The 22,943-nt window shown below is 46.2% G+C and overlaps 3 protein-coding genes across 3 annotated transcripts; 1 reads left to right on the top strand and 2 right to left on the bottom strand.

The window, feature by feature from the left end:
- Window positions 1–374: 374 nt before the first annotated feature.
- LOC136508823 (plasma membrane ATPase-like) lies at window positions 375–5,518 on the bottom strand. The gene is made up of 13 exons (XM_066503604.1): window positions 5,388–5,518; window positions 5,123–5,242; window positions 3,441–4,565; window positions 3,220–3,324; window positions 2,965–3,109; window positions 2,365–2,529; window positions 2,040–2,278; window positions 1,922–1,954; window positions 1,753–1,834; window positions 1,489–1,649; window positions 1,215–1,388; window positions 947–1,129; window positions 375–852 (listed from the first exon to the last, which is right to left on the bottom strand). The coding sequence occupies exons 1-13, from the start codon at window positions 5,442–5,444 to the stop codon at window positions 568–570; spliced, it is 2,874 nt and encodes a 957-aa protein (XP_066359701.1). The 5' UTR covers window positions 5,445–5,518; the 3' UTR covers window positions 375–567.
- Window positions 5,519–6,105: 587 nt separating this feature from the next.
- On the top strand, window positions 6,106–7,475 carry LOC136508812 (uncharacterized). The gene is made up of 2 exons (XM_066503594.1): window positions 6,106–6,861; window positions 6,987–7,475. Exons 1-2 carry the CDS (start codon window positions 6,582–6,584, stop codon window positions 7,223–7,225), a joined length of 519 nt encoding a protein of 172 aa, XP_066359691.1. The 5' UTR covers window positions 6,106–6,581; the 3' UTR covers window positions 7,226–7,475.
- A 3,143-nt stretch (window positions 7,476–10,618) lies between these two features.
- Window positions 10,619–15,432, bottom strand: LOC136508802 (uncharacterized). The gene is made up of 6 exons (XM_066503582.1): window positions 15,164–15,432; window positions 14,956–15,032; window positions 14,812–14,848; window positions 13,724–13,907; window positions 12,009–12,426; window positions 10,619–11,067 (listed from the first exon to the last, which is right to left on the bottom strand). The coding sequence occupies exons 1-6, from the start codon at window positions 15,309–15,311 to the stop codon at window positions 10,801–10,803; spliced, it is 1,131 nt and encodes a 376-aa protein (XP_066359679.1). The 5' UTR covers window positions 15,312–15,432; the 3' UTR covers window positions 10,619–10,800.
- Between the last annotated feature and the right edge of the window lie 7,511 nt (window positions 15,433–22,943).

The raw sequence follows: 22,943 nt of genomic DNA, 5'->3' as shown, positions 1-22,943 counted from the left end.
TGTTCATATTTTATAATATTGTAGATACTAATGATTTTTTGAGTAATAGTAAACATGATAAAGACAGGTTTGATTTAGAATAAAACTAAAATGTGTCGCCATTTAGAACAGGAATGGAAAGGCAGTATAGATACAGTAAGCTATGAATTGGGCACAACAAAGATTGGCGTGTTGGTGTGCATATAACACCGACAAACAACAAACATGACACGATAATATCAAACACGTTGAATTCACACATGCACGTACAGTACTAACAGGGTACTTAGTTCCCAATTAGGATAATCTAAAAGAACTACACTTGTGAAACTTTCGTAGATGATGAACAAAATTCACAATAGTGTAATGTAATTGTGATGTAGAAGATAAAAAACAAACGTGTAACAACTAGCGAGGCAAACTGGCCCCCGGCAAACAACTGACCAACCTTGACCTATATCCTACCGTGAGACGATCACGAACATAGCAAGTTACTGACGAGGGCGAGCACTTTGGTGTACCGCTCCTAAAAATGCGCAACGAGTACGGAAGCGACGACGCCCTCTCGCTCACGTACGCCGTGCACGTTTACATGCTGTAGAACGGCGTCCTGACCGCGTTGATGTCCATCCCCCTGCGCCTCGCCGACGACTCGAGCTGGCCCCTCAGCGTGTTCTTCTCGCGCAGCCTCGCGAACTCCGCTCGCCGCTTGGCCTGCTCGGCGATCTCCGACAGCTCCGTGCTGCTGCTGCTGCCCCTGCCGCCGGCCTCGGACTCGGTGGTCGTAGGGAGGCCATGCAGGCTGCGCTGCGTCGTCGCCCACTGCGCCTTGCGCTCCTCCCCGCCGTAGTTCTCCTTCGTCGTGAAGGCCGTCTGCATTATATTGTTGAAACAGCAGCAGAAAGGCCAGGGCGTTAGGTTCTGATTTATTCAGTACAGTACAAAATAACATGAGAATGAAACATACCTTGTTCTGCAGGAGATTGTTCCAGGCCTTGCCGCTCAACACGTAGCGGATAGCGAACTTGAACAGGTCGAGGGGAACGAAGGTGACGAGGCTGTAGAGCCATATGACGCCGGCCCAACCCCATCCGATTCCTCTGATGCGGGCAAACCCAAAGTTCGCGAACACTGCAATCAGAGTGGCAACCTGCAACCGCAAGCAGTTTGATATGCATGGTAGGCATGCTCGATATGAATTCAGAAGTGAAAGGAGATAGTAGGGTGTGGCTTACGATCTGCGCGATGACGAACGCTGCGCACAGCCAGAAGCCGGGGCGTTCGGTGAAGCACCAGCTGCGCGACCGCGTCACGAAGATGAGGGCCTGGCTGATGATGCTCACTTGCAGGTACAGGGCAGACATCATCTCCTCGGTGCTGCCACGCAGAGACCTCACGTGGAAGGTGTTCTGCATTGCCACAGGAGAAATATTATGTCCGGCAGTTAGTGATCTTGTTCTCTCTCATGCTTAATTTGGATTTCATGAAGACTGAAGAAAAGATGCTTACAGAGAAGAAGTCGGTGCTTCTCATGGCCCAGAAGAATACGACAGTCATTACAGCCATGTAGGCTCCGTACACAACGCCTGTGGCAAAGATCTCGTTCAGCTTCCAGCTATCAGGGTGTGGCGACGGTTTTACTCTGTCCTTTGCGATAGTCATGATAGTGCCTGAAATCATAACATATTTCTTCAGAATAACAAGTATTGAATGCGCAGAAATTAGTGAACAATGTGCAGCCTGTATGCCTCTGAAGTTGAACTGCAAACTTACCATCGTTCAGAATGGCGATGACCAGAATCATGAACGGTGAGAAATCAAATTTCCATATCAGTGCAATCAGTAAAAATCCAAGCTGCACGTTCACAGTAAATAAGAATTTTAAACACATATAAAACCATAATCTCTAGATTGTTGCAAGGCTTAAGTAAAAATAACTTACCACAATACGAATTGTGATTGACACCGCATATATCTAACAAAAAAACAAGAGAAGGAATTAGGGTCAGAATTCAGAAGTGTAAGGAATTAGTGAATTTTGTCGCGAAAAGAATACTTACAGTGTAATTCTTCATCCTCTGGAAGATGGCCCTGCTAGTTAGCACAGCACTAATGATGACACTGAGCCCTTCTTGAGTAAGCACAATGTCAGAGGCGCTCCGTGCTGCATCAGTAGCTCCAGCTACGGCAATTCCGATATCCGCTTTCTTCAAAGCAGGCGCATCGTTCACACCATCTCCGGTCATTCCACAAATGTGCTTCATCTCCTGCAGCTTCTTGACAATCTCATACTTGTGCTCTGCAGCAAAAGTGCACAACTTCATCAGACTGAGTAAACAATCCAACCAATTATTATTGCAGTGCAGTTCCCGTGTTCATGCACACCTGGGAAGACGCCAGCAAAGCCATCAGCCTTCTCGATCAAGTCATCCACAGGAATCGAAGCAGTGGCTTCATCTTTGCTCTGCCCAAGCAGAGCCGATGATGGATACATGTTTGAGCCCATCCCTAGCCGTCTCCCGGTCTCCTTAGCAATGGCGAGCTGATCACCTGCACATGACATTATCAGATCATGTCAGCCTAAACTTTCTCTCATTTAGGCCTTATTTAGTTCCTCCTCCTAAAGTTTACTTTCTATCACATCGGATGTTAGACACATGCATGAAGTATTAAATATAGACTAAAAAAGTAACTAATGGCACATATTGCGACTAATTTACGAGGCGATTTTTAAGCCTAATTAGTCCATGATTTGACAATGTGGTGCTACAATAAACATGTGCTAATGACGGATTAATTAGACTTAATAAATTCATCTCGCGAATTACTGAGGACTTCTGTAATTTGTTTTATTATTACTATCCGAACACTTCCATGTAACACCCGATGTGACATTCCTAAACTTTACTCCTTTGATTTAAACACCACCTTAGCCTAAAAGAGGTAGAAAGAGTAGAATTATAGACAACCAAATGCAGAATGTACCGGTGATCATCTTCACATTGACACCGAGGTCGAGCGCATGCTTGATTGTTTCAGAACTGTCCGACCTTGGTGGGTCCAGGAGAGGAAGCAGACCCACAAATTCCCATGGCTCTCCGAGGCTTTCTTTCCTCTTCTCAGGAATTTTCTGTAGAAAAGCAAGATAAAAAAAAAAAAGATTAGATACACACAAAAAGAAAAAGACATAACTCACATAAGTAGAATAATCGATTGAGCATTCTGAAAATAAAATCATACCTGCCTTGCAACTGCAAGAGATCGAAGACCACGCTCGGCGTACTTGTCGATCACAGTGTGAACCAAGTTCTTGACGTTATCTCCACAGTTGCAGAGAGCCAATATCTATAGTCATGCACGCCATGGGAGTAAATAAATACAATGTATACAAAAACGAGCTATGCACCATAACAAATTCCTTATAAAAAATAGATGGGGATGAGAAAGCCATGACTACGTACTTGTTCGGGTGCACCCTTGCTGACACGGTGCCAGCTACCATCAGCGAGATCAATATAGGTGAGGGCTGTTCGCTTGTCGACGGGGTTGAAGGGGAAGAAGTGCACCTCCTCAATGCCATCCCTGGCCTCCTTTGGATCACTTAGCATGCCAACCATGGCGGCGTCGATGGCATCCTGGTTCTCCACCCTAGATGCCCTGGCAGCGAACAAGATAACATCGTCCTTTTCAACGTCCGCGGCAAAGATCTCAACAAGGCTGCGGTCAACACTGAGCTTGTTGAGGGTGAGCGTGCCGGTCTTGTCACTGCAGAGCACATCCATGCCGGCCATCGCCTCGATGGCAGTCATGCGCTTGGTGATAGCGCCCTGCAACGACAGCCTGTGGGAGCCGATTGCCATGGTGACGGAGAGCACAGTAGGCATGGCAATTGGGATGCCGCCGATCAGAAGCACGAGGAGGTTGTCGATGCCTTCACGGTACCGGCGGTGCTGGACCGCGTACATGACGATGACCTCGACGAATAAGCCAACGGCGATGGTTCCTATGCAGAAGTTGCCGATGGCCTGGAGCACCTTCTGGAAGTGGCCGACCTGGTTGGTGCTATCGACAAGGTGCGCCGCCCTCCCAAAGAAGGTGTGCACGCCGGTGGCGATGACAATTGCCTCGATCTCGCCCTGCTTGCACGTGGAGCCCGAGTAGACACCGTCGCCGGGGCTCTTGGTGACCGGAAGACACTCGCCAGTGAGCGCCGACTGGTCAATCTTGAGCGCATCGCCCTCGAGCAAGCGAGCGTCAGCTGGGATGATGTCGCCAAGCTTAATGCTGACAATGTCACCCGGGACGAGGACCGCCGCGTCCTCCTCGCTCCATCGGCCATCACGCAACACCTTGGTCTTAGGCGCAAGGTTGGCCATGAGCGCCTCTGCGGCGCTCCCGGCATTGTTCTCCTCGATAAATGAGATGGTGGAGTTGAGGATAAGGAGCACCACGATGCCGACAAAATCTTGCCAGTCCGGCGGCCTGTTGTTGCCGTTGGCAAGCGCAATGGCCATCACAGCAGCCATCTCCATCACCCACGACAACGGATTGTTCATAAACATTAGGAACTTCAACACCTTGTTCTCCTGCAAACACAATGATGGACGTACGACACTGTTATCTTATTTGCTATCAAAGTACACGTATATTGCAGATTAAGTAATATTTTTGGAACACCTAATTTAATCAGATTATGTGTCAATCAATCAATCACACTATAAGAACAAGTACTGATCTGTTTATGGCACAATGGTATGTAAAAACTAAGTAACTCAGCCGTCCTCGCATATATATATTTTAGACATTATTGCCATAAGCTAGAAAGCTAATGAAAATTGAAAACTCTTCTGGTAGGCTATTTTGACTTGTTTTTCCCTAGATATTGCAAAGATCTGGCTTCATTAAGCTATTTTGACTTAAAACATCTTACCGCCACACTAGTCATGTAACAACAACACTAGTGGACACCATTGGATCATGGTGTTGCAAATAACCAGCAATATTAGTACTTTCAGTTTAATACATAATAATGTCTTCCACTACTTGTGTTGTTATGACATATTAGTGTTTGTCTTGATTTTAAGATCGAGAGACAATGAATAAAAGGTAAAATATGAGAAAATAATATAGGATCGATAATGACCTTTCTTTCTTCTAATTTATTGGGACCAAACATGGCGGCGCGTGTCTGGGCTTCATTGGAGCTGAGGCCTTCCTTGCTGCATTTGAGGAAGGTAAATACTTCGTCCATAGGGATGTTCTCCTGCGAAAGTAATAGATGTGTGTACATGTGTTAGATTAAAACAAAGAACACATGCTTACTCAACACAACGAGGGCTAGACTGATTTGAAAATAAAACACAAAACAGATCAAATTGATAAATAAGAGTGCGAGATCTTAATCTAACCAGATCCACTGTCTCTGTCTCGATCTGCACAAGATTTTCCACGATGATGGCCGCCATGGATGGAGGTGGACTAAGCCCTCCCCTCGTCGTCTAAACCCTTGCTGTCGCCTCTTTCCGTCGGTGATGTCAACTAGAGAGAGACTACAGAGATACGTGGTGTCGACTAGAGAGGACGAAATGAGATCCGGTCTTGTGTTTATATAAGGGTCCGCACGCCGCGAGTCCGCGCTTGTTACGGGACGCGGACGGAGATCGAGCACGAGGAGTAATCATCATCATCATAATCATAATCACTTTTTTTAGCAACAATCATAATCGTATAGTCTTTTTTTTTTTTTTTTGAGGATTTGAGAAAAATCATAATCGTATAGCCGGGAGTTTCTCTGTGCCGCCAAGGCCCAATCAAGATATCCGGACCGCACAGATAGCTCCAGCCCACCACCAGCCCGAACCCCACCCACCCGGACCCTACTCGGCAAAAGGAAACCGAGTAACGCAAGCGGCAAGCAAAGTCAGCGCTCGAAGGAAAACCTGCCGCCACATCCGGACGACCCACCCACCGCCTAGAACCCGCGTCCACCGTTCGCCTCCTCGATCAACGGCCCCGATCCTCTCCTCGGATCACCGGACGAGATCGGTCGCCTCCCGCCAGTTCCCAACCCACCACGCGGAACGAAGCAGACCTAACCTACCTGACCTCTCGCGCCATATATTCCGCCAGCCTCTCGTCTTTTCCCTCCACGCTTCCCTGCCCTTCCTCGCTCATCAAGCCAACAACAACCAAATCGAATTCGTCTCCTCCTCCTCGCAGCAGCCGCCGCCGCCTCCTCTTGAGGGCAAGAAGCGAGCGCTCCGCGGATCCCCCACCCGGCCCCCGCCGCGCGCACCCGTGAAGACGACGAGCCCCTCGTGAATGGTGGGAGCCCGCGCGACGTCCGCCGCCTCGCAGCCGCAGCCGGAGAAGGCCTCCTTCCGCGGCTTCGGTTGCTGCATGCAGGGCTGGTACCACCGCTGCATGGGCCTCGACCCCTGAACCACTCGCTCCATTGCTTCCCCGCGCCGGCCGTCGCTGCCGCCGCTTCTCTGATTTGATTTGATTCGGTTGATTCCACCGATCCCCCTCTCGTCCTGGATCTGTTGCTCGAGAGCTCGACAGCGCGCGAGATTCGTCGCTGAGCGCCGCCGCCGCTGCTGATGGCCGTCGGGGTGCCTTCGTCGCTGCCGATGAAGCTCTGGAGGTCGGAGCCCCGCGGCAAGTCCGCCGCCGCGGGGCCCGATGACCCCGTGCGCGTCCTGGTGACGGTGACCGTCCTCGGGAGCGCCGGCCCGCTGCGCTTCATCGTGCTCGAGGGCGACACGGTCGCCGCGCTCATCCGCGCCGCGCTCCGCTGCTACGCGCGCGAGGGACGCATGCCGCTGCTCGGCACCGACCCCGCCGGCTTCGTCCTCTCCACCGCCAACGGCGGATCCGGCGGTACGAATCGGCATCTGTTACCCATCTCTTCCGTCGGAATTTGGATCTGCTTTGCTTGCTTCTCGGCTCTCTGACGCACGATTCGATTCGATCTCATCTGTTTGGTCTCTTGCCTTCCCGTGCAGCGCTCAAAGAAGACGAGAAGATCACCTTCAACGGGTGCCGGAGCTTCCTGCTCTGGCAGAAGGATGCGGTCCAGGGTGCCGCCAACCACGCCGGGCCCAACGCTCTGACGGCAACCCCGAGCCCCGGCAGGAAGGGCAGCGGTGGCTTCAAGGCTACTCCAAGGCCTGGCAGGAAAGGCAGCGGCGGCTGGAAGGCTGGCCTGAACAAGTTCCTCCTCAGCTTCAGCATCAAGGTGTGATCCATGCATGGACGAGTGCAGGGGTGTTCTTGGGTCAGCACGGCACCACAATAAATTGCATTGGTTTGCCTGATTCTTCGATTGGATTGTTGCAGTCAGTGAGTTGGCAAAGTGTAATCCGTCGTGAGTTTGAGTTTGACTCGAGTCAAGTCAGTTGATTAGCTGCTCTGTTTCCAAATTATCAGGTTCATTTCATCTCTTGTTGAAGGTTCTTCATTTGAGTTGCATCAATAATCAATTTGTTCGTGAAGTGTCCAAATGCATACGTGCTGTCCAGTTACATCGTGGATCAATTGTCTGAACTGTAAGTACATCGTGAGCAATTGCTTCAGACTTTGGTTCAGTCGTTATACAAAGAGCCTATTTTTTGCTTATATAGCTACTAGATGTTCATGAATCTCAATACTAGATTGTTCATGAATCCCAATTTAAGCTAGGCCATGTCTTTTAGCATAAGTGCTGAATGCGCTGCTATACGAACCTGATGAGGGTGCCTGCAACAAAGGAGTTCCTCCAGGGATCTCTAACTCAAAGCAGAGGGCACTGGTGGTTTCATCGGCTTGTATTCTTGTATTCATACTTCTATAGCTGCAATTTCAGAAGCAGCTCAAAACATCCTGCTTAGAAAACACTCATTTATTATAGGGCTTCATTATTCCCCAGTCTTTAAGTATAAAATACGAAGACGGCTAAATGGCAGCACCACGATGGGATACAAATCTTCATTCATTATAGGGCTTCATTATTCCCCTGTCTTAAGTATAAAAAATACGAAGACTGCTAAATGCATTGCCCCACCACGATGGGGTACAAATCTGAAGTGGGCATGCCGAGAGAGCTGTCATATACAAATCTGAAGAGAGCCGTTCTTTTTTCTAAATAAATAAAAAGATCCAAAACACTTGCCTAAAAAACAAACCCAAGCTAAACACTCCAACCATTACAATTTACAGCAACCTTCAGAAGAACAAGAAAAGGCATCTCTGAATTGATTACAGAGTCGCCAAGGCGAAAGCACCTCCCAGCTTGATCATTGGTTCTGAATCTTCCAACTAGTATGCGCAGAGCTCTCCCGTTCGGCTTACCTTATAATCCGCACTATTCAGCTTATTTTTTCAGCCGGAACAGTGTTTTTCTCTCACGACAATTCAGCCAGAACAGTGCTTTTTAGTCAATTCAGCCAAGTTTCAGCAAGCCGAACGGGGCTAGAATTGCAAACTTGCACAGTAGATCAGTCGCCAAAGCATGGAAACCATTGATCATTCCTTCCAAGTGCTTCCTCTTGTATATAGGACATTGAATCTTCCTACTCTGCATCAGATCAACTATTTTCTTATTGTTGCTTAGGAAACACTTGTAAATAGTCTAAACCCATCATGTGAGTACCATCCCTGCTATCTACAGTGCATATATGCTATAAAAGTATTTTTGCACATATCCATGTGAAAAACTTTGCTCCTGCACCTAAATTATGTAAGCATGTTATAAGAAAGAATTTGGGTGTTTTAAATGAGTTCCACACAGAAATCAGAGGTGTTGCAAGGATACTGTAATAATTAGGAATAAACACTTACTGAAGGTGGCAATATATGTAAATTACCATGTTAATTATGTACTAAAATCATATTACCGAAAATAGCATTCTTAAAAAGAAAAGGTTCGAGATGAATCCGAAGAATCCGGCTAACATAGAAATATACAGTATATTTACAGTATATTAGTCAATAATAACCAGCTGATCCTGGCTGTTTTCGTTCCAAAAGAAAAAGTAAAATATAGATGTTCCTATCAATTATATTGATTACCTTATGGCGTGCTTATATCCATTAGCACTAAAAATTAGCAGCTAAAATTATTACTAGTGGATCAAACAGACCTGCTAATTATTAGTTGGAGGGTCGTTAACTATTAGTTCCATTAACAGGATTAGAATTGCTAATAGGTGTATGCACATTCAACTCACTATCTATCCACATATTAACTGGTGGGTCCAAACATACCCCTGCTAAAAATTAGCAGCTACTAGTTATTAGCTAGCTAATTTTTAGTGCTAATGGATCCAAATAAACCCTTACGCCGCAGATCCACCTGCATTACACAGCAGAAGAGTAATAAACCAGTGTGCATTACACATCTATTTAATCCCCAGCTATCCGTACATGCAATTTCTAAGACTTTGCCTATGTTGATTACCTTATGCCTTTCTCTAAGACGGTCTCCAACAACCGACGCATCACGGTACCCAAAACCAAAATGCCTACTTCATGTCGCTTTATCGAAAAAAAACACGGTCCAACAGACGACGCAAACGACAGACCCATTTTGAGTGGGACGCGATGGAGAACACAAATCTGCGTCGCACCACATGCTGCGTCTGGCTCCGGTCACACCCCACAAAATGTTATTGCCGTGACTTTTGGGTTCGCTATTGGAAAAGACAACATTTAGGTCCGTGACCCTTTGCCACAACGTGACCCAAATCATCAAATGCATCTCCTATGTAGGTCCGTGCTGTTGGAGATAGTGTTATAGGAAGGTTGTACTTTCACTAATCTACTTTGCCGTCTTATCATTTTAGTATACTACACGCTCCCCCATTGTTCAATATAGTGGATTTTCAGTTGTCCTTAGTCATATTATTCTAAGTATCGATCAAGTTTAAAGAAAAGAACAATTATATTTACAATTTGATGTACTCCCTCGGTCCTAAGCTATTGGTCAAACTTGATATGTTTTGACTATTTAAGAAAGTTGGAATGACTAATAATTTATTTAGGACGGAGTGAGTATACAGTAAATAAATGTTAATATTCTTGTTTACAAATCTAATCAAACTTAGGATGGTTGAAATTAGGACAACTGAAAATCCGTAAGTAACTAAGTATGATCATCTGTCATACATGTCCCCGCATAGACATGCATTTTCCTCCTCTGTTGTGTTGGTATGCTAGATGAAGTCACATAGTGACACCATGAGAAAAATATCAATCCATGTTATGTTTTTCTCACCGAGATTAGTATCTCCTGCTACGAAGAACCAATTCGATGTAGTTTCAGTTCAACAGCTTAATTCTACCTTACATGTCAACATTACATAGATTACCAAGTAGAGTAATATCGAGATCTATGGGGTAACGAGGACGTGGGGAATAGGGAGTGGATGGGTGCCAAAGCTAGCTTGCAATCAGGGGTAGGATGTGATTTTTTTTTATTTTTTTGGAAAGAGGGTAGGATGTGTTTGAACTGAACCCCATGTTTACCAAACCTGGATAGAGCTCAAAAAAATTGGCCCCAATCACAATAACAGGAAAAAAAACAAGATAGACCATCTTTTTTTTTTTGAGGAAAACAAGATAGACCATCTGGCTCTTCCTAGTGGAAAAATGACTGATATTACACATGGGCTAAATGGACCAAGAGTTGCAACAACAACACCAGGCGAAAATTGTAGGAAACGCTACACCAAGAAGCTAGCCCGGCCCGCAAGGCCCAATATTAAGCTATTCCACTCACCAACTCGCATCATACCAACATGGGACGTGCAGCACGCACGCACACAGGTTAACTTGACGGGTCTAGAGCGTGGACAAGGACAGGTCGAGGCTGATCCGCCTTCCCGACGTCGCCGTCGGCGAGAGCCGGCCGACCTCGTCGCCGCTGCGGCTGGTTCTCGTGTCCAGCGCTAGGGACAGCGAAAGCGAGCAGTCGTCCTCGGAACCCGCCGACGACCAGGGATAGCCGACTTGTTGGGCCACGGTGGCCTTGCTCGGCGGTGTCTCGACGCCGCATGGGAGGCGCCGTGCCTCCGCCGAGCTGCGATGTGTGAGAGCCCTGCCGACCATCTGCATGCGTGCAAACCATGATCACTTGGTTAGCATTGGATAAGTTAACTATTTTTTAATGAGGTAAGTTAAATACTTATATGAAATGTAATCAAAGTCAAATTTATATTAAATTTGTATTACTCTAATGATACTAGGAAATAGTGGTTCAACTTATGATTCAGAGACCGTGTCGTCCAAAACATATAAGTACATATGCAAACCGAAGGGAGCATGTATTATTTGTCTTAATAGAAGACCTGTTTATATTAAATATCTCCTATAATCTACAGTACCTATCTAGGTGGGATTCTGGGGTTTTTTTGTACCAGATTCATCATAAAATCAATTTCTTAAAATTTATTGGGATGCAAACAAAGGCCTAGCATTGTGCACAAAAGGAAAAGGGCAAAAGGAGGCCTGAGTTCCAGTCCGGTCACTTCGGTACTTTTGCCTTTTTGTGCGATTGGAATCTGTTGAGGAGACGGTGCAACATCCCCCTAGCCCACACGAACGCACGAGGGGAGAGAGAGCGAGGGAGACTGTGCGAGAGAAAGGAATAAGAGAGCATGCACTGCCCTACTGCATGCAGTATGTACAGCGACCTAGCTAGGCCACACCCACACGCCAGGAGAAGAACCATCGAGCACTGCTGAAAAGAGAGAGAAGAATGCGATGCGATCCGTCGCGCCCACACACACTCGGTCACACGCCACCGGCCACGCCTATGCACTTGGCACTGCCCGCGGCGCAGAGGCGGAACAGGCAGGGGCGGCTGCATGCACTAGTGCGCTGGGACGATCCATGCGCTTTGTCCCCCTGCCGTGCCCTCTGAACACTCGCTTTCTCGATCATTTCTCAGCTGAGACCGCATGTCCATCCTCGGCTCTCCGACGGAGCAAGGAGACACAGTGCATGCATGCTGATGCTGTGCAGTGCAGTGCAGTGGCAGCAGTGCATACCTCGAAAGGGTGGTCACGGCCGCAGCTGGGAGGAGGAGGCGGCGGCCCCGGCGCCACCACGAAGCCCAAGAATGTGAAGCGCTGCTTGCTGCTGGGAGGAGGAGCGTGTTCGCCGCCGTCTGCGCCGGGCCGCGCCAAATGCTGCTTTATTCCCGGACCCCGGCCGGGCTCCACCATCTCCGCATGACGAGGTGGAGGCGGAGGAGGAGGAGCGCCGGCAGCGGCAGCCACGCCCATGGCCGCTTGCATCATGCGCATGTAGTTGTCGTAGCCACCTGCTGCTGCGAGCGCGCAGCACAGGCCGCCGCTCGGTGACCCGTCGCTCTCACATATTCCTGGGCCTGGGCCTCCTCGCTGCAAAAGGCTCTTGGGGCTCGCGCTCCCATCGATCCCGTCCCCCTCACGCCTCGTCTCCGCCCTGTTGTTTGCATTTGGTTGCATGCATACATACACGCAACACGCATGGTTAGTTCACATCGTGGCGCCTGCCGTACGTGGGAAAGAAAAGTTACTGGTAAAACAAGAAAGATGTTTGCACGCTCCAATCCCTGCACATTAGTTTGAAGCCAAGTTTCCATCACCAATACACAAAACTCCTAGTTTGAAGCCAAAGATTTTTTACCATTGTTTCATGTCAGTGTATGATTTTGGAGACCACACAGAAGCTAGCTTACTCATCCATCTTTATGTACATTTTCAAGGTTGTGAAGGTGGGTATAGTAACCTTTTTTTTTTGCGAGGAAAGGTGGGTATAGTAACCTAATCAGTCAACATTAGCATATCCCTATAGTGCATTTCTTAAAGAAAAAAAAACTTGATGAACACTCTGTAAATTAAAGCAAGATCATCTGGGAATGGGACTGGTGCTCTTGTCTTTTTACAGCATCAGATAGCTAGGTACGACTTTGGCCAATGTTTTATATTAAAATATATATTTATATAATGCCTAATAAAAGTATTTTTCAGGCAAATCTACACGCATACGACTTTTCCCCCATATAAAATATTTTAAGCTATCGATGACCAAAGTTTTATAAGCATGATCACTTCTTGGTCAAAGCCTTGGCCGGGTTTGTAGTTACTTAAAAAATAAGCTGAAACAAGCTGATTCAAAACTACTGTGTACCGGCTATGGTTCTGGCTGATTTCAGCTAATTCATCAATAGTGTTCTGTGAGAGATAATAAGCTGAAACAAGCTGAAATAAGCGAGACAAGTCGAGCCTAACGGGCTGAAGATCTACAATGCATGCACCTACAGTGTACATGTTGACTACTAGTACTAAATTATACTATATATACAAAACGGAGCAACCAACCAAGCTGGCATTTGTAGACAAACATTCCACAAGATCTTTCTTGGTATACATAAAAAAAAGTAGTGGTACTAACTATAACAGGCAATGCAAACATCTTGTCTCTTAGACTGTCCGTACGTGTCTCTCTTGTCAAAAGCAAATTATTTCAAGATACTGTCATTATTCCACTGGCATGCAGGAAGGATATTCCATTGGCTATTGTGCAACGTTATCTCAGGCAAAAAGTGAAAGAAAAGAAAAAGGAATGGGCAAAGCCAAAGGCAGGTCGTCTATAGAATCGTTTTGTCATTATTCACGACGCGAATGGCTGGCTGGCTCCATCCTGACGTGACTGATGAGCATATAGAGAGCACAAGCAGAATAGGAGAGAAAATGAGTAAAATATAAAAGGCAGTGACCTTTTCAGTTGCCGTTGGAACAGCGTCGCCTCCCTTCCAGGCTTTGGTGGCGAGTGGCAGATGCAGCAGGGGGTGGCATCGCACTCATGATCGCACTGCGGCTGTATATTGGTGCAGAGTTCCATATGCATGCCTCCTCCGTATACGTGCTCCTGATCCTGCATCCGGTGCACCTGCATCGTCCCTGATCACAGGATCGGCAAAAGAATAGGAAGAATGGCCGGGGTTAGCTTAGGTTTTGTTCTCTACTGGCTCTGAACTGATGGAGTACAGCAGCTGTATGTATATGCATGCATGGAGGATAAAACATATCCGTCATGTTCGTTTGCCTTATAAGTCATATTTTTTCAATCAACAAATAATATTTTTTTTTCATAACAAATAAGTCAACAATATTTTCAGCTATACGAACAGGGCAATCACTGCTCACTTCTGAGTACTCCTATCTAGCTACACATTGGATGTTGCCAAAGCTTACACACGCACACGCAAAAGAAGATGGATGTCGAGAATCGTGCCATCCATGCACACATGCATGCATGAGTTGCTAGAAAGATCAGTTTTTTTTCTTCTCTCCCGTGACTACAATCCCCTGGAAAAACAATTCCCTTTGGAACAAAGAGACAACAGCTTAGCTAGTACAGCCTTTTCTCATGACTATTAAATGATCAAGAGATATATTTTTTGGTCTTAATCACTTCTGAATCTGGTTAATTAGACTGTCATTAACTGATGCACATTCACTCACTTCATGGATTTATATTTTTTGAAAAAAAAAACTCCTTGATTTGTTTGGCGAGAAAGGCTGGACTCGTTAGGTATTTTCACTGTCTCCCAACGGTTCGTACTGGAGGACCCAACAAGCTACAGGAGGGAAAAGAAAGGATACATGCTTTCTTTTCTGTTTTCCTAACGGTTCTGGGAACAAAGAAGAGCTGTGCCTAAACTAGGCTCCGTTCGCTTCGGTAAAAAAATAAGTCAAAATATTGTTCCGGCTGATTTGTTGTGAGAGAAAAACACTGTTCCAATTAAAAAAAGAAGCTGAAAAATACGGGTTATAAGAGAAGCGAACAGGGCCCGGTATGTACCTTGCATTCCAAGATCATTTCTCATGTTCCTGTACATCTGCTTCGACATTCAGAAGAGAAAAAAAACATATTCAGTCAGTAGTAGATAGGAGAAGGAAATGAAGAACAGGATCCAATACCCTGAGAGAACTCCAGCTAGTGAACCTGCAGGTGGCTTTTGACATGAGATATGGTGAGTCCTCCCACTCCCATCAGCTGCAGAACTCGCTTCGGCGTAGCCTCTGCGAACACAGCATGCAGGTTCAGATCATGAGAAACGCATCCAATCCAAACGGGAGAAAGAGAGAGGAAACTGGAGCAAGATAGAAGATGATCAGGCAAGCAGGAGAGGAGCATTCATGCAAGCACATACTGTCCTGGCCGCCGAGCTTGTGGATGGCGTGGACGAAGCAGTGGTGCAGATCGGGCGTCCATCTGAGGCGAGGCACCTTGGACCTGTTGTACTGCCTCACGCCCCCGCTCCTCTCCCTGCCGACCACCGTCGTCCTCACCATGGTCATCTCCCAGTCTCAGCTCCAAGCTACAACACGAAGAACCTGCCAGCAGCCGGCAGCCGGGGGCCGGCAGCTATATATTTGGTTGGATGCCCAGCCACTTCACATGCACGTTTATGCACATGAGTGACCATCCATCAGCCAGGCTAGCTAGCAAGCTCATATACTAAGCAGTGCCAGTGCAAGCGCAACACCTGCCTCTCTAACACTTTTGCCACTAGAAAGAGGAAGGAGAGGAGGGGGCAGAGTAGAGAGAGAACGAATGAGAGTGGGCGAGCAGTGAGAAGTGTTAAATTTTGCTATGTACTCTCCCCTCCTAGGCCAGAGTGCAGGGGGGAGAGATGGAGAGAGAGGGGAAGGAGTGCAGTGCAGCGGCGGGCAATGCAAGAGACAAAAGGTCGGAGACAAATGGGGTGTTTCAGATGCGGTCAGAGCATATGCCTGCTGTAGGAGGGGATAATTATGAGATTGGGGCAGAGCTGTTGACCCGAGTGGTGATGAAGACAGCCAGCAGCAGAGCATGCCAAGCTTCCCGCCAGGACGGCCCTCTGACATGCACCTGGCTTGTCCTCCTCCTCGCCCATCCCTATCCTCCTCCTCAGGCCTCAGCTTGCACTGCAACTGCATGCGTTGCTACATGTAGACAGACACCAACAATTTGAATTTATTCAGTCATTCATCTCAGTGTGTGCACTGTTCTTGCTTGCTTCTCCCATCAGCTTCAGGAATCGTCAAGCTTGCTTAGTATTATTGCTAACCGTTCAGCTCCAGCAACTGAAAGTGATAAACCATGCATGATGACACCTGACTGCAACATGCATGCAGGCAAACGGCTTACAGCTTACTACTGATGAAGGAAATCAATCAATGGTAGTGAGCTAGCTTTGCATTGCGTAAATACAAGAGTGGAGTATCAACAGGAAACAAAGCATGTGTCCAATCAAAACAGCCAAGAAAAGCTCAATCTTGTCATGCACATCGGCCGGTCGTCTCATGCATGCATGCAAATCTGTACGAAGGAGTACCTGTGAAAATTCCTACTGCGTCTAGCTAGCTAGCAGCCCCCTGCATACCGTATGCTCTCCTTGAATGAAGAATAAAATAAAGGTGGTTGTAGGCGCCTGTTTAGTTCGTGGCTTCAAGGATTTGGCCTTTGAATTTGACCCAAAAGCTGATCGCAGATTTCTCCTTTTGCCTCGGGAGTACCAAAAGGTTATGAGCCATGCATAATTAAAGATGTTCTCTTGAAGCAAAATTGTCACATGATGGATGTAAGTTGTGTCAAGGCCTTGTTTAGATTACCTCCAAATTTTAGTTTTTTCACTCTCTCTTCATCACATTAATTTTTGGATGCATGCATGGAGCATTAAATGTAGGTAAAAAAATAACTAATTGCACAGTTTGGTTGTAAATCACGAGACGAATCTTTTAAGCCTAGTTAGTCCATGATCGGACAAAGTTTGTCAAATACAAACGAAACTTACTACAGTGTCCAGATTACAAAAATTTACAATCTAAACAAGGACCAAGTATCAAGAACAGCATGATGCTGATGATGGCGATTAGGCGCTACTACTAGTGGTAACTAATATCACCTTAACCCCTGAGGATTGCACTGCACGCACAGATGTACACACGGATTGAATTTCTCTTTCAGATGGCTCTCGATCTCTGAGCGAATCCAGGGTTCCAGGGTACTTAAAGCTTAGAGAACATGTATATTAAGCGCGTGTTTAGTTGGAGAGAAAGTTGGAATTTGGCTACTGTAGCACTTTCGTTTTTATTTGACAAATAGTGTTCAATCATGGACTAATTAGGCTTAAAACGTTCGTCTCGTAATTTCCAACCAAACTGTGTAATTAATTTTTTTTCGTCTACATTTAATGCTCCATGCACGTATCGCAAAATTCGATGTGATGGCTACTGTAGCACTTTTTTTGAAATTGGGTGCCAACTAAACACGCGCTAAACCATCAAGATCAGAATGGCAGAAGGCAAGCAGATCATTATGCATGCATGCAGATCCAAGGAGAAGGGTCCGATCCGTCGAACCCGTAAGTTTTCAGAGGGAAATTATTTTTCCTGATCAAGCCGTGGCGGAGTAAGGATGAAAACGGTACGGAAATATCCAGTGCGACCGTTTTCTACTTTTCTACTTTTAATTCGGAATATCCCGAATTCGAAATTCGGTTTCGAAATTCGGTTTGAACCAAATTTGGCCCACTACATGTCCAACCTTAGAAAAATCATATCTTTTTCATACAATCTCGGATGAAGATGATTTTTATATAAAAATTGTAGCTCTCGACGAGATCTATAACTTTTTAGTTCTTAGTTTTTTCATTTGATGTCTTGAAGATATTCAAAAAAATTAAATAAAGTCAGCGATATATTAATCGCGTACAAGCGCTTGTTGCCTTAAAAAATCATATCTTCCTTGCATCGTGTCGAATGAAGATACTTTTTAAGAAAATTGTAGGACTTGTTAATTATTATGTACTTGTTAATTGTTATGCACTTGGTCCTACGGGTCAATATTCCGTATTGATTTTTCGTATACCGACCGTGTTCGACATAATTTCGCTCGAATTAGTTCGTTTTCAAAAATTTTGATATTCCGTAAGTTCGTGTTTGTTTTCGTGTCTGGCTTTACCGTTTTCGTTTTCGTATTCAAATATAGAAGTAGAAAACGGTTGAGAGGTTTTCCGACCGTTTCCAACCGTTTTCATCCCTAGGCAGGACGCATCCTTGAGAAGTAGAATATACTCCCTCATTCCTAAAAGGATTGCCATCATAGATTTGGACTAAGTCAGAGGATTAATGGCACAGGAACAATCAGAGGATTAAAAGGCAGAAGCCTCTCAAATGAATCCTTTGAAGCTGAAGATGAGGAGGAGGTCCCCTACATGCCCGCGTTTGTATGCTGCATGCACGGACGCCATGCGGGCGCGGGCGGCCCGTCGATCCGACAGGCAAGATAGAGACCGAGCTTTTTTTTTTCCGTTTACGTGTCCTTAAACTTTGATCTGCTTCTTTTTTTATCTAAAATAATATTTTTTTCTCTTAAATTCCTCTAGCATTTCTCCAAACTATCCAAATTTCTCCAAGCAAACAGGCTCTTTGCGCTAGCTGCTCATCCATGGCATGCGCCGGTCAAATCCCAGCCGCATTTGCCACGCTTGAGCGGAGGCACCACGCAGCCCCACCGTACGTTCAAAGTCCATCGATCCTATAGATCCTCTCTTTCTTTGTTCGATTTGTTCGACTTCTTTTTCTAACTGAAACAGTATTTTCTCTCACAACATTTCAGTCAGAACCGTGTTTTTCAGTACGGGGCCTATAATCCTCTCTTTCTTTCCTTCTGTCGTCGTCCCCCGACCAGCATTCTTCAGTCTCGGATCTGGGTTAAAATGTGTTGATCAGACTTTGAATGTACAATCTGCACGCTTAAATTCCTGGAATGCTTATTCATATGAGCTATAGGATTATTGATATTTGTCAGTATTCGTAACATGGCCTGGAGCTCAATGGCATGCTTGTAATAGCACAAGGGAGAGGTATGCATATGCAGTTCGTAACATGGCCTGGAGCTCAATGGCATGCTTGTAATAGCACAAGGGAGAGGTATATGCATATGTAGTTCGATCGCATTCAGCCTTGCAGGGTTACTTATGTAAAGAGCAAAATTCACCGTCGGTCCTTCAACTTAGCAGACGGTGTCATCTAGGTCCCTGAACTTTTAAAGTGATATCTGTAGGTCTCTAAACTTGACCGACTGTGTCATCCTGGTTCCTGAACTTTCAAGGTAATCACCGTAGATCTCTAAACTTGACAAGCGATATCATCCATATCCCTACTAGTAGCGACTAATATCGCCTTAACCCATGACTCTGAGGATTGCACTGCACGCACAGACGTGCACACACGACTGAATAATTTTATATCCATCCATTCAGATGGCTCTCGATTTCTCTGACCGAATCCAGGATTCCAGGGTACTTAAAGCTTAGTGAACATGTGTATATATATTAACCCCCAAGATCAGAATGGCAGCAGGCATGCAGATCATTATGCATGCATGCAGATCCAAGGAGAAGGCCAGAAGGGTCCGATCCGTCGAACCCGTAAGTTTTCAGATGGAATTTATTTTTCTGATCACATCGTGGCAGGACGCATCATTGAGAAGTAGAATATACTCCCTCATTCCTAAAAGGATTGCCATCATAGATTTGGACTAAGTCAAAGGATTAATGACACAGGAACAATCAGAGGATTAAAAGGCAGAAACCTCTCAAATGAACCCTTGAAGCTGTAGATGACCAGGAGGGGTCCCCTACATGCCCGCGTTTGTATGCATGCACGGACGCCATGCGGGCGCGGGCGGCCCGTCGATCCGGCGACAGGCGAGATAGATACCGAGCTATCTTTTTGCTGCGCTAGCTGCTCATCCATGGCATGCGCCGGTCAAATCCCAGCCGCATTTGCCACACCTCAGTGGCGGCAGCACGCAGCCCCACCGTATATATGTTCAAGTCGATCGATCCTCTCTTTCTTTTCTTCTGTCGTCGTCCCCCGGCCGACCAGCTAGCATTCTTCAGTCTCGGTTAAAAATGTTGATCAAACTTTGAATGTAGTCTACTTGTGGCTTGTTTCAGCTTGTTTTCGCTTATTCTCTCTCACAGAACACTATTGAAAAATCCATAAGCATCCAAAATCCACTGTTGAGGGCACCAGCCGAACACAGTGAGCGCTATAGGATTATTGGTATTCGTCAGTATTCGCAACATGGCGTGGAGCTCAATGTCTTGCTTGTAATAATAGCACAAGAGAGAGGGCTGCATGCAGTTCGATCGCATTCAGCCTTGCAGGGTTACTTCTGGTAAAAACTCTGCTATACGAGTATACGCAATGCAAATTGGTTTGGCACAATCTCACCCACAACTTGGTTGAGATAAAAGCTAAATCAGGCACGTACTCTTTTTTTCTTATAATAGAACACTTTATTAAAAACTCCAAAGATAATGATACATAGTCTTGGACGCACTACTTCCGCCTCTGCCTAACAACAAGCATACAGCTAATAAAATAAAATAGATCACACACACTCTATTAGTGGCTATGAATCCGTAGATCAGACCATCACCCATGTACCTAAGAGAAATTTTTTTACTGTAGCCACGGCTTCTAGAGGATGGACCAAGTACGGATCCAGTGGAAAACTGCAAAGATAAACAAATGGATCAACAAGTAGTTGCAACCCCTAGCAACACTAGTGGTTTCACATCTTTGGCTAACCCTGTTAACCACCTACCGAACATATGTGACATGCAACGAGGCTGTGTTAGTCCAACAGCGAATTGAGTTGTGTTCCAAACGGCCCGTGCAACTCGGCATTCAAAAAACAAGTGTCTAGTTGTCTCATCTTTGTGACATAAGGAGCATGTCTTCTTTCTTGCCGGTTGCACTTAACTAAATTATCTATGGCCAAAACAACTCCCATATATAGGTACCACAGAAAAACAATTTTAGTAGGGCTTTCATTTCCCACAAACTTATGCTTAAGTTGGGTACATAATATTGGATCATGGCTTGATAATGTGATTTCACCAAGAATTGACCGTTTGGGTGTAGATTCCAATAAAACACATCATGATCTTACGTCAATGTGGTAATAAATTATTCTAGGCTACTGACATCTGACCAATGAGATCTCTAGGTTTGGAGGGAAGGAACTGAGGACACTTAAAATGGTGATGAATTTAGGTCTTGCTATGTTGTAATGGAAAGGGTGTTGATCCGTTAGTGTAGCATTACTCAACTACTTATCCTCCCAGAACTTCACCTAAGATCCATCTTTAATAATGAAGCATCTAAAGCGAATAAAGTCCTGCTTCACCTTCATAAGACTGGACTAAAAATGTACGTTCATCACCCTGACAAAAGACACGTACAGTGCCGAAAGCGTTGACAAGACGTGGATGCACGCGCGCACGCCGCACAGACATGCAGGTGCAGGGCCTGCGTAAAGGATCATGCATGCAGGGGCGCTGGCTGCCAAGGCTGGGACTGGGAGGGCATGATGAGCCGTATGATCCGCTTGTTTTCGCCTTGCATGCAATGATGTGTCTGCCGGTCTCCTGGGGACTTGAGCTACTAGCTTCATGCCATGCCATTGCCTTGTGCAGTGCTGCTCCCTCCGGCCCGCCCTTCCCAGTCTTTGCTGTTCCTGATGTGTGCGTGTGTATGCGCGTTGGAAGGAACACAATGAGGATGCTGAGCGTCCATGCCGGTGCCGGCCTTCACCTCTCCTCTCTGCTTGCCGCTGTGCTCATGCTGGCCAGCCTGCACTGGGCACTGGACACTGGCCCGCACTGGACCAAGACCAGTAGATCGATCGGTTTGCATGCCGATTAACGGGCGCCGTTGCGGTGCAGTAGGCAGTAGCATCACGTCCGCGTGGGGCGTGAACCGTGGCAACCAGCGGCGAATCTAGGCCGAGAACATCAATGAATCATCGGAATCAACTTCATTACATGATACTTCCTCCATCCCCAGAAGAATAAAATTCTAGAACATTGTCATGGTTTAGTACTTCGATCCATTATAGTTAAAAAATATAAATATTTATAATATCAAATAAACATCATTAGATTAACTACGAAATGCATTTTTATAATAAATTAATTTGGAGTCATAAATGTGAATACTATTTACTATAAACCTGTTCAAATATGAAGCACTTTAACTGACACGTATACCATAGTTACTTCCTTTACCGGACAGAGGTAGTATATGATTTTTCTTAAGCTACTATAGAATTTACAAATTTGGTCGAAGTCGACGGATCCAGATGAACTCCATATCCGCCTCTAGTCGCAATGCAAAGGCCAGTACTGGTGTGGATGTGAATATACACCAATTTTTTTTTCTCGAATACGCAAAAGATTTGGATATCTTTATTATTAAGGTGAAATATTTGATACAAACAACGCGCTTCTGCAAGCGCCTTAGGAGGTATACAGGATTATAGTCGTGGGGTGGACCATCCTAGCATACAGATTTTGATATTACACAAATGGTAAACAACCAGAATAAGGGTAGCGACACAACCTAGGAAGAGGGTTTGCGCTTCCGCTGCGGCTGGCATGACTCATTCTCCACGCCGTGGAAGAGCGCTTCGACGTTGGAAGCGTTGGGCTCGGCCTCGTAGAGCGCCTCGTAGGCCTTTTTCAACGATTCGCTTGGCGTTGACAGACCCGTGAACAAACCCAAACGCTGCATGATTAAGATATTAGCTAGTTTATTAGCTAAGGATCCAAACATAATCTCAAATGGAAATGTTGTGCCCCACCCGTTCATGGCCCGCAACACCAGCCCAACGGCCCAACAGTCATATCCTCTCCGACACTCGGACGCTTCCGTTCTCCAGAAGGCTTCCAACACTCAAACGCTCCCGTTCCGCAGCGCCGTGACCAAACTCCGCCGCGCCACCTCGGCGTTCTCCACGACATCCGAGTTCTCGCCAAGGCTGGCATCTCCACCACGCCCGAGTGCGGCTGCCCATCTTCCTCCATTTCCATCGCGCCTCTAGCCCGTCGCGCCCTTCTCCAGCGCGCGCACGGCTTCTTCTCCACCGGA

This window comes from Miscanthus floridulus, chromosome 1, assembly GCF_019320115.1.
Source record: "Miscanthus floridulus cultivar M001 chromosome 1, ASM1932011v1, whole genome shotgun sequence".
Classification (NCBI taxonomy): domain Eukaryota; kingdom Viridiplantae; phylum Streptophyta; class Magnoliopsida; order Poales; family Poaceae; genus Miscanthus; species Miscanthus floridulus.
The sequence above is the reverse complement of the archived record's forward strand: the minus strand, read 5'-3'. Positions and strand labels throughout refer to the sequence as shown.